General features: G+C 35.6%; 1 protein-coding gene across 1 annotated transcript; it reads left to right on the top strand.

Moving 5' to 3' along the window:
• Positions 1-9067: 9067 nt before the first annotated feature.
• On the top strand, positions 9068-12150 carry LOC149155613 (protein unc-13 homolog). Its single transcript, XM_089444469.1, has 2 exons — positions 9068-9110; positions 11111-12150. Exons 1-2 carry the CDS (start codon positions 9068-9070, stop codon positions 12148-12150), a joined length of 1083 nt encoding a protein of 360 aa, XP_089300595.1.
• Positions 12151-15301: the final 3151 nt, after the last annotated feature.

The following is a 15301-nucleotide window of genomic DNA, read 5'->3' as shown; positions in this document are numbered from 1 at the left end:
GAGCATCATCAAATTCCTTTCCTTTATCAGGAGCTTTAGCTTTACAGTCCCTTTTGTAGTGCCCTTCCTTTCCGCATTTCCAGCACACCACCTTTAACGGTTTTCCTGGAGATTTAGATCTCCCACTCGATAACTTATTTTTGTTTCTTTCCTGGGACCGTCCTCGTACAGACAAGGCATCACCTTTCTGGCTCTCCATATTTTTCCGTCTCATCTCCTCCGTCAGCAAGGATGAGACTATTTCATCAAACTGCAAGGCAGTTGCATTGCTACCTATTGCAATAACCAGACTATCCCACGAATCTGGTAGAGAACACAACAAATTGATGCACTTATCTTCATCTGAAATTTTAATATCAACAGATGCTAATTGACTTACCACAGTACCAAATGCATTTAGATGCTCTGTCACCAAGTCTCCATCTTTCATCCTCAGGTTATACAACTTTTTCCGCAGGAACAGTTTATTCACCAAAGACTTAGATTGGTACAAAGTCCCTAACTTGTCCCACAAAGCCTTCGTCGTAGCTTCCCCTAATACATTTAGCAATACTGAATCTGAGACACACAATCGTATTGTGCTCTTTGCCTTCCGATCCAACTTATTCCATTCTTCATCGGACACTCCTGTTGGTTTAGTACCCGGATCTACCGCGATCCACTGATCTTTATCCACCAGCAGATCCTCCATCTTGAGTTTCCACAACTCAAAACTCTGACCATTAAATTTCTCGATCTCTATCTTTCCACTGCTCGCCATCTTCTTTCACCACCAGAATCGATCTCGCAGATCTCCCACTGAACAGGGTCTACCATAGGCCCAAGCGAAACCCCTCAGCAACAAAAGCGTCCCCTTGAAACCAAAATAGCTCTGATACCAAAAGTAGGTTTTAACCCCATACAGAAATTACTTGCATATGAATTCTAAAACACAGAAAATAAATAATGCGAGAGCAGAACACATAAAACACATATATACAGAGATTTTCCCCTGGATCCCAAAACCGAGACTACCAGCTTGATTTTTCATTATGTTCCTTTCAATGTTATAATACATATTTATACATGTCGAAGCATCCAATACCATGGACCGAAAACCATCGCATCCAATACCATGGACCGAAAACCATCGCGTCCAAAAAAATGTGCCAAAATCATGCACAAAACCATAGGTGGGTCCGCCCAACCTAAAATAGGGTCCAAAACCAAAATTTTCCAGGGCGCTGCCCCAGACCCCATAAAGTGGGGTTATGGGTGCCCCTCAAACCCCTTGTTAACTACGTGGAAAGAATATAACACAACCCAACACTTCTCTGAAAATCACCAGTTATATGTTCAATATACCTCGAAAATAGTTGCTCCATCTGGTTCATACCTTTTAAGGTTTCCACTTTTTCCCATATTTCTAGCTAGCAATACTTCCTGAGATCTAACCATCGAGTTGCTTGTAGACTGACCTTTGTGTGATCCACCACCTCAGAAATGGTTGTTGTCGTTTCAGAAATTTCGTTGAATAAAAAATGCCCATGCCCCACCACCTTGAAATGTCATTGAAATGATACCACCTCCTTGGAATAACATTGGAAGTGGAACCTGTCGCTTTTTGGCTTTATCAAACATTAATTTTATGTATTTTCTCATAAACACTTTAGTATATGTTTAATCCAAAGTTTTTAACATATAATTTATTAACATGACCTTATCACTCTTTAATATTTCATGCAAAGCATCTTTCGATGCTTAATAACTTAATTCTCACAAACTTTCTCACTTTTATGATTTTGCAGCATTCGTGTAGGCGCTAGAAAATGATTTTCCAGTGCTTTTTTGAAGGAGATTTTGAATACTTTGGACTAAAAAACTGTCATTGGTCCAACATTACCAACAAGGTGGATGATTTATTGCTATGAAATGAAAGAAATAACCTACCCCCTTGTTTCCTTACAATCGGTGACCCAACATAGAACACAAATTTCTGATTCAATAAATACAACAGTAACTCTGGAGGGAATTTCTTGATACAGGGGACAATCATGAAGTTTTCAGGGGATCAGAGCATAACCATAAAACTTGCAAGCAAAAAATACAAACACAAAGCACTTTTACCAAGCATACAAGACAAATCATTTTCCCAAGCATAAAAACATGGTATTTTCTTGAGACTTCTGATCATGGGAAACTCACAATTTTCATGTGGGTAGGCATCACCATGGGAGGTATGATGGTCGGATTTCATAAGAGTGTAATGGGAGGTCGATTTTAGTTTATTTTCCAACTATATATATGTTAACATAGCATTCAAATAATGGATTACTGAAAATCAAAGAGAAGATAATGATACTTGGTAGACTTTGTAAATGAGATCATAATTGATAGGTAGCTAGATTTTCAATTTGAACTCTTTGTTAAGGCTAGAGTATCATGCGCATCTTCTTTAGAGTTGCATGGCATGCATTTTTTGTAGAATTTTGATTTCCAAATCTTGATATTTAAAAATGTTTGTAGCAAACCTTGTAATCCATGTAGCAAAGCCTAATGTGCTGAAAATGTTGGAGTTTGTGGGAATTTTTAGCTGGATGTAAGTGTTCAAGTTTATAACAACATGTAGAATATTAATTCTATAATACGCTTGTAGGCATTGAAGTATGTAGCAAAATGTAGGAGTCGTAGGTAGCATACTTGTAGGTCTCAAACTCTTTAGCACTTTGTAGAATATTGATCTTGTAGTATAACTATAGGTTTCAAACTATCCTTCTAGTGAATTCGAACTTGCAAAGAATTCATTTCGAATAGGGCCAATATCATTGTTGTACTCATTCCTTTTGACTAAATATGATGACCATTATACATTGAATTTTGATGTTGGATGAGACAGTTGGTGTTTTGTGCATGCTATCTTTGTTGAATATTCTTTTGTAGAATTTATTGCTAGGCACTCATCTTCATGCCTGGAATTTACATCGAATTATAATAATACAATGTCCTAAAAATAACCAGTGATCAATAGAATGATGAATATTGGCATGTTGTCGAATAATCAAAGATTTATTATTAGTGTTTTCTATGGTTTTGATGACATCCATACTTTAAATGTACTCAGGAAACTTTGATGTCCTAGATGTAGCTGTATTAGACTTTCTAGGATCAACATTAGCCTTGAATTTGAAGAGTGCTCTTCTTAGTTGTAGAGTATATCAGTATGCTTTTGAGATATACTTATTTTCATGCTTGAAATATGTATATGGATCCTTGTTACTTCTGTAATTGCTATTCAAAAGAATATTAGATAAGTATATATGAGGATATTTGAAATGATGTAGATAGGAATCAGAACATAAAACAAAGGATTTTCCAAAGCATAAAAACAAAGTATTTTCTTGCGACTTTTGATCGTGGGAAACTCACAATTTTCCTGAATTTCTCCATTACCCTTGGAAAAGTAGAAATGAATGCTAACAACTTGATTCCTTTGGATTCTTGATATATCTGATATATATAAATTTAATCCCAATATACCATTAATCACATTAGTTACACATAATACCATTAATGAAAATTTACAGAGGTTTATGATTTGATTTGAGACCATTTTGGCTTTCTACTTATGAATATTTGGAGAAGTGTCCTTTGTGAATGGATGAAGGAGTTATTCTTTTGTAATGTTCCCATGAGTTTTTTGGCAATATGTATTTCTTGGTTTTTGCTAGGGCATATGCTTAAATGCAATGTATCCTCATTTATTATTGGCACTATAGGTTGTTTAATGTTAAAATTTAAATGACTAATTTCTAATATGATTTTATTGTTATCCTATTTTCCAGCTCTTGTAAGCATAAAGAATGGTGCAAAAGTGGACCATGTGCATTTAAGTTTCTTGTTATCTTAATCCGGGACAAGAAATTGTTCAATTTGTCCTTCATAATAGTGCAACAAATCATGTGCTGCATAGAAAGAAATAAGTGCATGGAAGGACTACAAATAACAATGCATACCATATTGCCCTTGTGGAAGGGCTAAAAGAGGAAAATACGATTGGTGTCAATGATATTACCATATTCACAAATTCAGAGTTAATTTGTAACCAGATGAAAGGCGCATATCAAGTTCGAAAGGACAATCTCAAGCCCCTTTACAAAGAAGCCAAAACATGGAGTTATGAATTTAAATATTTTAACACAGATTAACATGTAGAAATACAAAGAATTTCTACTCATCTACTTTGTGGAGTTGTTAATGATGACATGGGATCATCATCTGTTACACCAAAAGCCATTGATCAATAGTAAGATAGGTACCCATTATGGGAATGCGTTTTTGTTGTCATTTTTGTTGGGGCTCTCACGGCATGGTTCTTTCAATAATAATAACCCATTAATGTACTATTTTTACCCAACCTGCAATGATTGGGTTCTCTTGTATGGGTGACAAGTATATGTGCAAATGTGATATATTCCATGTATATGGAGAAATGTAATAATTGCATGATTTGTGAATAAACAATTGAATGTTGTTGAGGATATCAATATTTTCTTTTGTGTTATTTGATGATGTTAGTGATTTGATTTTTCTAATGAATTGAGGAAATTATGTCTAGATTAAAGTTTATATTAGTAAAGGGGCCTAAAAATGTTAACAACATTAATGTGAAAATACCTTGTATATACAAATATAATTGATTTTCAAATCCCTTGCTACATTTGTATATGGCTTGACCTAATTGGGGAATGTAATGCCCTAGAAGACAACAATATTGGAGAAAAATCCATTCAGGTTAATTTAGTTGTGTTATGGGATGGATCCATATATGTATTGGTAATCAAGGAAAATTCCTCTAAACTCTACTCAAGACCAGAAAAAGCTCGAAATCTTAATTCAACAATGTCTTTGTCAAAAACTCAAGAAACTATAACTTGCATCATTGAATGTTAAAGTAGGTCGTATTAGTAGATAACCAGAACCACAATGAATAGTCAAACTCCTTCCACCGAGGTCTCACATTGATGCAAGAGCATACCCTCCATTCTTAGTGATGGCATAAAAATGAGTGTGATTTTTGTGACAAGTTGAAAATCATTATTAAATGGTCTTTATCAAGAACATATATATGGACAGTTACTTTTTTAATTTCCTTAAAAAACAAAAATATTTTCCTTAGTGCACCAGTAGACAGGGAAAAGAGCAGAATTATCTACTTATTGGCTTGGATATTCCGTAATCACAACTTTCTAGAGACCACGAATATAACTTGCACAAATCCGTGAAGACATGATGTTAGAAAAGTGAAAAATTTCTTAAAACTCGAGCTATTGTGTAAAAATTTGAATCAATACAACAACATTGCACTAAAATAGTTGTTAATATATGAATTAGTAGTGGAGAAAAAAAGTATAAGGATAAATACTTTGGTTTCATCATTTACCAACACTCCCGTAGGCGTTGGAAAATGAATTTCCAGCACTTTTCTGAAGGATATTTTCAAAGCTTTGGAAAATAAAGTTGTGATTGGGTTAACATTACAAATTTAATGGATGATTGTTTAACATTAAATGTAGGATGACCTAACCCTTGCAGATTTACAATAGGTAACCCAAACACAATACAATTATTAGCTTAAGACCTTCAAAGAATTTATATGATTCAACAAGTGAAACTAACGTTATACTTTGGAGGGAATTGCTTGATACAAAGAATAATCAAAGTGTAAAAACATAACACTTTTTGTTAAACTCATGGTGTTCTATTTTTGTGTGTTAAAACACAACATAAAATCTTTACCTAGCAACCCCCATTTCCCTCTTTTGGATTTTTTATTGGAATTGGAAAATTATGCTTAAATTATAAGCAAAAAAATAGTATTAAAAAAATTAAATCCAACAACTTTGAGATCCATAAAAATGAACAGAATGTGGGGATTACGTTATACATTTCAAACTTCTATTTAAATTATGCACAAATTTTTCATTCTGCAAACCATAATTTTATCTATCAGATGCATGCTTATACTCACCTTCAAGTTGAAAATACATAATTTTATCCATAGAGTATAGGGGTAGCCTTACCTTCAAGTTTTCAATCTAGCAAAATTATTCTATGAAGTACAAGTTGAACCTCACAATCCAGGTTTAGTCTCAATTTGCACATTGCAATGTGCCCTGTTTCCTTGGCATTTGCAAATTTCAGGCAATATGGCTTAAAATATTTTTATCTCTTGTTTTAATGGATTTGTTTCATAATGGGAACTCCGTTGTTTCCTTGTCGTTCTCAAATTGTAGGCAAGATGGATTAAAACATTTTTATCTCTTGTTTTAATGGGTTTGTTCCATAGTGGAAGCTCCATTATTTCTACTGAATGGTTTATGCAAAGGCTGACTAATCTGTCCAAGACTTTGGAAATGGCATAAAAGGTCCTGAAAATTGTTATGTTTTTGGGTCTAGATTAATCGAACTCTCCAAGTCACAACTTATGGCTCAATTAATCTAGCTAATAGTACCGCACAAAATTTAATTGACCATAGGCTTCAACCGAATAAACCTCTACTATGTCTTCTTCTCCCAAAAATAAGTCACTCAATTTCTACACATTAGAGAGAATTAAATCAAAATGTTTGTGGAATCACATTATCATAGACCTATCTTAGCCCCCCATCTATATTAAGCACCTAATCTTGTTTGATCCCTCTAGATTCATAATAAATCTAGAACCATACTTAAGAAGTTACACAATTATTTATTTATTAACATTATATATTTAGACACATAGGGAATTCCCGCTGCCACCCCCAAACATAACTGCATGTATCATAATTTCAAATCAAACATAAACCAAACAAATGGGACTCGTTGCTTCCTCATGCCTCTATTCAACAAAGTTTCAAGGGAAAAAGTGCAGGGGATGACTAAGGGGGAAATTATAAGGAACACCATTAAATGTTATGACTAAATTGTTACCATGCTTTAAGGATTTTGGGATGGTGAGGTGTTTTAATGGGTCAAGGTGGCTTCAATTAAAATATGAGTTTAAAGTAAAAATCATTTTAATGATGGCTTCCTTCCACTAGAGTTTAAGTACACATATGAGTATGGACATGTTATCTAAATTCCCTGTCTCCGAGTATCCCTTTTCAAAATGCTCTATCTTGTATGCTTGGTAAAAGTACTATGTGTTTGTAATTTGTCCTTGCAAGTTTTATGGTTATGCTTTGATCCCCTGAAAACTTCATGATTGTCCCATGTATCAAGAAATTGCCTCCAGAGTTACTGTTGTATTTGTTGAATTAGAAATTTCTATTCTATGTTGGGTCACCAATGGTAAGGAAAGAAAGGGGTAGGTTATTTCTTTCATTTCATAGTAAGAAATCATCCACCTTGTTTGTAATGTTGGACCAATGACAATTTTTTAGTCCAAAGTATTCAAAATCTCCTTCAGAAAAGTTCTGAAAAATAATTTTCCAACGCCTATAGGAGCACTAGAAAATCATTTTCTAGTGCCTATAGGAACACTATAAAATGATAAAATCGAGAAAGTTTGTGCGAATTAAGTTATTAAGCGTTGGAAAATGATTTTTCATGAAATATTAAAGATTGATAAGGTCATGTTTAGTAGATTATATGTTAAAAACTTTGGATCAAACATATGCTAAAGTTTTTATGAGCATATACGAGGAAACAATTTTGAAAACAGGGGAAGCAACATCCTCACTCATGTCCATACTCATGTGTTCTTATGATTACAAAAATGAGTAAGATATGCAAATCCTTCAAAACTATGGCAAATGCAAGATAAGAATTGGTTGCTTTGTTCAGATTGTAAAAATCAAGATGTAATAAAAGTATAGGATATTGATCTAAAAAACACATAGCACCACACAATGATTTCAGTAACCATTAGATGGAAAAACGCTTAGAGCTTTTGAATATTTTGAGACTGAGCAATCAAACATGAATTCTAGTTCATTACAACTATATTCAAATATTGAAGATATGAACATATGAGCATCATAAAGGAGAACAAGCACGTAGAACAAGGACAAACAAAAAACCAGTAACCATGAATCTCTGAAACCTTTCAAACTTTTGCAAAGTGAAAACTATATTGATCTTGAAAAGTCTACAATACACATAAGGTTTTTCCCAAAGAGTTCTGAACCCTTTGTCTTTCTTATTCATACATTATATATAAAAATTTACAAAACTTGAAGATCCATAATATTTGGGAAAGAAACCATAAAATATTACAATATTTTTATGATACAATTTACTAAACAAAGTCTATTCCTATTGACAAAATTATGTGTAGTCCATGTTGAGCTCTCGAACAGGGAATCATAATAGATGAATATTTTATTGAAAAAGAGATTAACTCACACAAATTACAGAAAAACACATATAAAAACCAGAGACGCAATATTGACGGAAAAAGGCTGAAGCCTCATGTATTCTCTCTCACTCTCATTCTTACATCATAATAATTGAAATAGTGTTACAAATAAATAGATGAGAGACAGTGTTCTCAAGATAGTACGTGCTATCTTAGACACCTTTGGTTGAGATAATTTCTCCTTTGGTTGAGATAATTTCTCACCAAACACACACCAATATAGGAGTTACCTAAACTAACTCCTATCCTAGAGGAACAACCCAAGAGTTAGGCACAAATTCCTAACTTGGAATTTTTAATTAATTAATTTATTTTTGGATTTATTATTGTTTTATGAGAGAGGCTAACATTCCCCCCTTCAATGATAAATCCAAAATAAGAACGAGGAACCATCTTCCAAGTTCTCATGTTGATCCTCAAAAACATTGCCTGAAAAAACCGCCAAATCTAGATGCTGAACAAACCGCAAAATGAAGAGACTGAGTCAGCTGCATGATTGATTCATCTCAGAGGGATGCTTGACAACTCCATCATGTGCCAAGCCGCAAAAGGATCCAACTGTCCTTTGCTTGAAAACAGCATCCGGTGTCCACTGACACAATTTGATGAACGCCCACTGGCGTATTTGCTGATGATGATCGCCCACTGGCTGAAGATGTCGAAAAACAACTCAATGTTGTTTTTGCTATGATGAAAGCTGTTCACTGCTACTTTGGCTGTCAATTGCCCACTGGCGAATTTGCTGATGTTGTCGAGACTTTCAGTCTGACAACCACTTGTTAATTTCATTAACATTTTCCCCCCTTTGTCAGCTGAAAGGAAAGACAATCTTCTCCAAAATATATTTGAACTCCCCCCCTTCACGTGTAGGAGAGTTTCACTGTTGTACTCCCTCATACAACTGCATGAGAGTACCATCATCTATTCACTGCTGGCTGCACTATGTATGATTGTAGTCGGTTGTAGAACTGAGACAATCGTTTGACTGTGGATGACCATTCCCAAGGATCAATCCATTCATAATGTATCTTCAATCTGGCTGATTTGTGTTGGTTGCGACATTTTTCTGAGGAATGATTGGGTTTGCCACAATGGCAACACGGATGGAGATCAAAACATTGATCTTCCATATGACCGACTCTTTGACAATGAGAGAATTTCGGGTGAACATGAACTTCAGGTTGCATGCAATTCTGTTTGACTGCAACTTTCTCAGAACCTGCTGAGGTGAGTGGTTCAAGAAATCCTGCACTCACGAACTTAATTGGCTTGGAATAATCTGGAAGTTGTAAGTTGGTGTCATCAGGAACATATCCTAAGCCTCGTCGATTCTTGTTATTTTGAATCTCTTCCCAGGGCTTAATGATGGATTTGGAAGAAATTTGCTCATGAACAACTTCGACACTTGAAGTTGTTTGGATGAATGACTTATCATCTGGATGGTTCAAAGACTTGAAAGTATCACTCTTTTCTTGCAATTCATTCCTTTGAAGTTGGGACTCAAGTTGAAGAAACTCAATGGTTTCATGTGTTTGTTGTAGATGCCGTGAAATATCAGCAAGAGTTTCTTTGCTGATGTGCACCATGTCTTCATCACTGGAGATGATCAAACTATGAAGAATGTTTAACAACTGAATATGTTGCGCCATCTGAACTTGCTCACTTGAAGTCAGGCTCTCTTGTCGTAGATGTCGTGCTTTGAACTGTTTCACTTGATTTTGTTACTTGAATGACAGGCTCGCTTGCTATGGGACTTGACTGGCACGCTCGCTTGATTTGTTGATCTCAACTTGCTTGATTGGTGTTAGAGTTGAACTTGTTGTGGTTGTTGTGATGGTTGTTTCAAGGAGTTAAAACTCATGGACTCACTTGATTGTGCTTTAAAGGAAGGGTGTCGAACACTGTCGAAAATGCACCCAAAAAAGCTTACAATGGTTTTAATGACTCACATAAAACAAGGAATTCACTTGTCTTAATTTGACTAAGTTGAAGAGAAATGACGTGCTTGACTTCTGATCAAATCAAAACATGGGTGTCGGTTTCAACCGAGAATGCACCCTTACAATTCAATGTAATTGGAATTTGATTTACAAGTTCTTAAATTTGGTTGCAAGAATGTTGATGTAGACTTTGCTTGGAAATGCTGGAGTTTGCAGATTCATGAACTTGATTGTATTGAGTGAATTTGTTTGTTGAGGTAGAATGCCGATGTTGAAAACTTTGATTATTTGTTGTAGTGACACAAATGCATGTGTTGAGCTTAATTATCCTTCCTTGATGCTATTCTGTTACAAGTGTTGTGCTTGCTTGCATTGAACTTTATGTGTGATAAATGAGATCATTTATGTGTCAAAACTAGACACAAATCATAAGCAAAAAACATGAAGCATGCACCATCATCAACACACTCTTCGTGTACCTAAGATCCCCTTATTCAATTTCGGGCGGATCTAGGACACAATCACCACAAATAATATGTCTTTATTAAATTTTGGAGTACATAAGCGTTCAGCTTCACAACATCTTCATGGAATCAGAGTTCTAGAATTTTTGAAAGAAGAAAATGTCTTCAAAAAACTACCTGCACTCACTCACTCTCAAAGTAAAATATTACTTTGGATTACAAAAAAGAATTTCTCTCAAAGAATTCCACTTATCACTTTGTCTCTCCAAAAAAAATTTGCACCTCTGTTAAAAAATTACCTTATTTCTCCTTATTTTTAAGAATTTCAGCTGGACAGCTTGGGAAGCGTGTGGAATCGATAGTGCTCCCACTGGAGTTGTTGCAGCAATTCAAGTCCTCTGATTTCTCAGATGCCCAGGAATATCTAGTGTGGCAGAGGAGAAATTTATTGATACTAGAGGCTGGCCTCCTGTTACATCCTGCTGTTCTGCTTGAAAGATCTGATGCTGTTGCTCAACGACTTCGGCAGATTGTACGAGGAGCTGAGGAGAAACCTATTGAAACAGGAAGGAACTCTGAGGCAATGCAAGCATTGCGTAGTGCAGTTATGAGCCTTGCTTGGAGATCAACCGATGGATCCACACCAGAGACCTGTCATTGGGCAGATGGGTTTCCACTAAATCTGTGGCTATATCAAATGCTTCTTAGAGCCTGCTTTGATAGTGGAGAAGAAACAGCTGTTATTGATGAAATTGATGAATTGATGGAGATGATGAAGAAAACTTGGGCTTTGTTGGGCATTAATCAAATGCTTCACAATATTTGCTTCACATGGGTTATATTCCAACAATTTTTGATAACAGGTCAAATTGATACTGATCTGCTTGGAGCAACAGAAAACCAATTGGTTGAGGTTGCCAAGGATGCCAAGACAGTCAAGGATCCGTTGTATGTCAAGGTACTAAGTTCTACTCTGAGTACAATTCAAGGGTGGGCAGAAAAGAGGCTTCTTGCTTATCATGAGACTTTTCAGTCCACTAGTGTTGGATTTATGGAGAGTGTTATTTCTGTAGCAGTCGCAGCTGCAAGAGTTTTGGTTGATGACATTTCACATGAGTACAGACGCAAGAGAAAAGAAGTGGATGTAGCTCGAAACAGGATTGATATGTATATTCGTTCCTCACTGCGCACTGCTTTTGCACAGATGATGGAACAAGTGGATTCAAGGAGGAGATCATTCAAAAGCAGCTCTTCACATAATCTCCGCACTATAGATAACAAACATTGGGATCATCTCTACTCGAAACCATTGATCCCTAGATCTATAGTTATCTCCCAAATTCTTGCTGTAAATTACCAATGTCTTTAAAACTCTTTGCAGTGGAGTTGTTTTCTACCTATGTAACTGTCGGCATATCTATTCCTTTTTTATAAATAGATTGCAAAGTTCAAAAGTGGCATATTGCACATTCTCATCAAAAGAATACTGTGCAGATAGAATACACAAAGTCCAACCAATCTTAAGCTGGTTATAATGCACTCATATTTTTGATCTCGTCTCCACACATATTTTCTGCTCTTTTCTAATTGGCAACAATCACAATCTTATATTCGGTCATGTTTAAAAAAAAAATTCATACCTTCTCACAATAACATCGATTTCTATCCATGCAATGTATGGATAGTGGCAGGACATTTCCATCCATTTCAATGTGGTGAAAACTTACCATCATCTTTTCACAGCAGACTCTCAGGAATTTCTCCTCCAGAAAAACGTTTCCACGCCAGCCATATTCAAAAGGCATGCCCGATTTCTCTCGCTTTCTGTAACAGGATTCAGATGATCTAATTTGAAAAGCCAAGAAAGCGCCTCACCCTGGATGCCCAGGATTTAATTTTAAAAACCAAGAAAAATGGATGCAGAGTGTCTAAATTAAAAAACCAAGAAACCGCAGACTCTGCAGAATAAAACACTCCTAGAACGTCTGCCATTAATTCTTCTATCTCCCTGTCCAGGTCGGTATGAATGAGAGCAACATGATCATTGCACACCACACAATTGCCAAGCGCAGATAGTCGTTCTTCAACACGTTGCACCACAATTTCATCAGGCAAACTATTCCTCAGGTGTTGAAGCGCTTGGTCGGTAGTTGTATTTGGCAGCAAAAGACCATTTTTGTTCCCAGCACAAAGACGGCCAACAATCCTGGTGCCTCCTATAGATGTCTTCACAACAGGAATAACATCTGCCAGCTCTGCGCTATCGCCTTTATGTCAACACAACGGATCCTCATTCCAGCGCTGTAAAATGGTGACATGAGCCTTGGCTTCCAATTCCCATTTCACTTTACAAGTACGCACTGCACACACTAACCAATCTAAAGCAAACACTCTTACCCCCAAAGAGCAAACCATTAGCTCTGATACCACATATTGAAAAAGAGATTAACTCACACAAATTACAGAAAAACACATATAAAAACCAGAGACACAATATTGACGGAAAAAGGCTGAAGCCTCATGTATTCTCTCTCACTCTCATTCTTACATCAAAATAATTGAAATAGTGTTACAAATAAATAGATGAGAGACAGTGTTCTCAAGATAGTGCGTGCTATCTTAGACACCTTTGGTTGAGATAATTTCTCCTTTGGTTGAGATAATTTCTCACCAAACACACACCAATATAGGAGTTACCTAAACTAACTCCTATCTTAGAGGAACAACCCAAGAGTTAGGCACAAATTCCTAACTTGGAATTTTTAATTAATTTATTTATTTTTGGATTTATTATTGTTTTATGAGAGAGGCTAACATATTTTTTTACGAGTTGTCTCCAAATCATTTGTTTGGATCTTCGAACCTTTCTCTTTGGCATGTTGTTATTCTGTCGGGAAAATGACCTACACAACATAACCAACTCTTGAGACAAGTCACAAGTTTTCAATATATGCATGTTAATATTATACTAGGAATAATGCTCTGAAGATGAAAATTTGGAATCACATGAAACATAAACCTATTGCAGGATTGATAACTAGATTAGAGCTTCAATGAATGAAAATTGATGAACAAAATAAACATGTGACATCCATTTTGTTGTGTTGACTGTAATTTTGGAAACCAATCATTATAATGTGCTAACACTCCTTGTGCTATACTCATAAACCCCTTGTGCTTTACTTCATTAGGAGAGGGAGATAAGTCTCGATCGTTGATCGCTAGTGAGATTAAGAGAAAACTAAGAGGAAAGATATAGAAACAAAACTTGCAAAACACCAATTTGAGAGTTGTCAAATAGGCAAGCATGTTCCAATGGAGGATGATCCATAGGAGAAGCTCTTGCATTTGTAAGATAACAATGCAATTTTCATTAGAGAAAATTATGACATGTGAAGTAATACAAACATCAAAATATGGACTACATGAATTAGGAATCCCGTCCAATGCACCTTGAATGAAGTGATAGCTAGATTGATGGTGCATCCATCTATGTGCTTGAATTGAAGGCACGCGGGTGGGATGGTGCACCTCTGAAAAAATCCAAATACTACATTAACAACATCAATAACATCCAATACACACATTTAAGAGAAAATTAAGAGGAAAGATATAGCAACAAACTTGGAAAATCACCAATTTGAGAGTTGTCAAATACCCAAACATGTTCCAATGGAGGATGATCCATAGGAGAAGCTCTTGCATCTGTAAGATAACAATGAAATTTTCATTAGAGAAAATTATGACATGTGAATTAATACACACATCAAAAGATGAACTACATGAATTATGAATCCCATCTAATGCACCTTGAATGGTGTGATAACTAGATTGATGGTGCATCTGTCTATGTGCGTGAATTGAGGGCACACAGGTGGGATGTTGCACCTCTACAAACATTCAAACACCACATTAAAAACATCAATAACTTCTAGTACACACATTTAAGAGCAAAGTTATAGCAACAAACCTAAAAAATCACTAATTGGACAGTTGTCAACCAACGAAGTGTGCTCCAATGGAAGAAGATACATAAGAGAAGCTCTTGCATCTATAAGATAACAATGCAATTTTCATCAAAGCAAATAATGACATGTAAAGCAATGCACACATCATATTATGGGCTACATGAATTAGGAATCACATCCAATGCACCTTGAATTATGTGATAACTAGATCGATGGTGAATTTTTCCATGTGCTTGAATTGAAGGCACACTAGTGGGATGTTGCACCTCTACAAACATTCATAAACTACATTAACAAAATCAATAACATCCATTACACACATTTAAGAGAAAATTAAGAGCAAAGATATAGTAGCAAACCTGGCAAATCACTAATTGGACAATTTTCAACCAACGAAGTGTGCTCAAATGGAGGATGATCCATAGGAGAAAACACACTAGTGGGATGTTGCACCACTACAAACATTTGCACACTTCTTCATTAAGAAATGGTTATATCTATATACACTAATTTAAATATGTTGATCTTGTCACTTTATGGAACTTACTAGGG

The sequence above is a fragment of the Pinus tabuliformis genome, chromosome 9 (assembly GCF_031772625.1).
Source record: "Pinus tabuliformis cultivar Carrire ecotype Pingquan chromosome 9, CPIR1, whole genome shotgun sequence".
Classification (NCBI taxonomy): domain Eukaryota; kingdom Viridiplantae; phylum Streptophyta; class Pinopsida; order Pinales; family Pinaceae; genus Pinus; species Pinus tabuliformis.
Note: the sequence above shows the minus strand (reverse complement) of the source record. Positions and strands in the feature narration are given on the sequence as shown.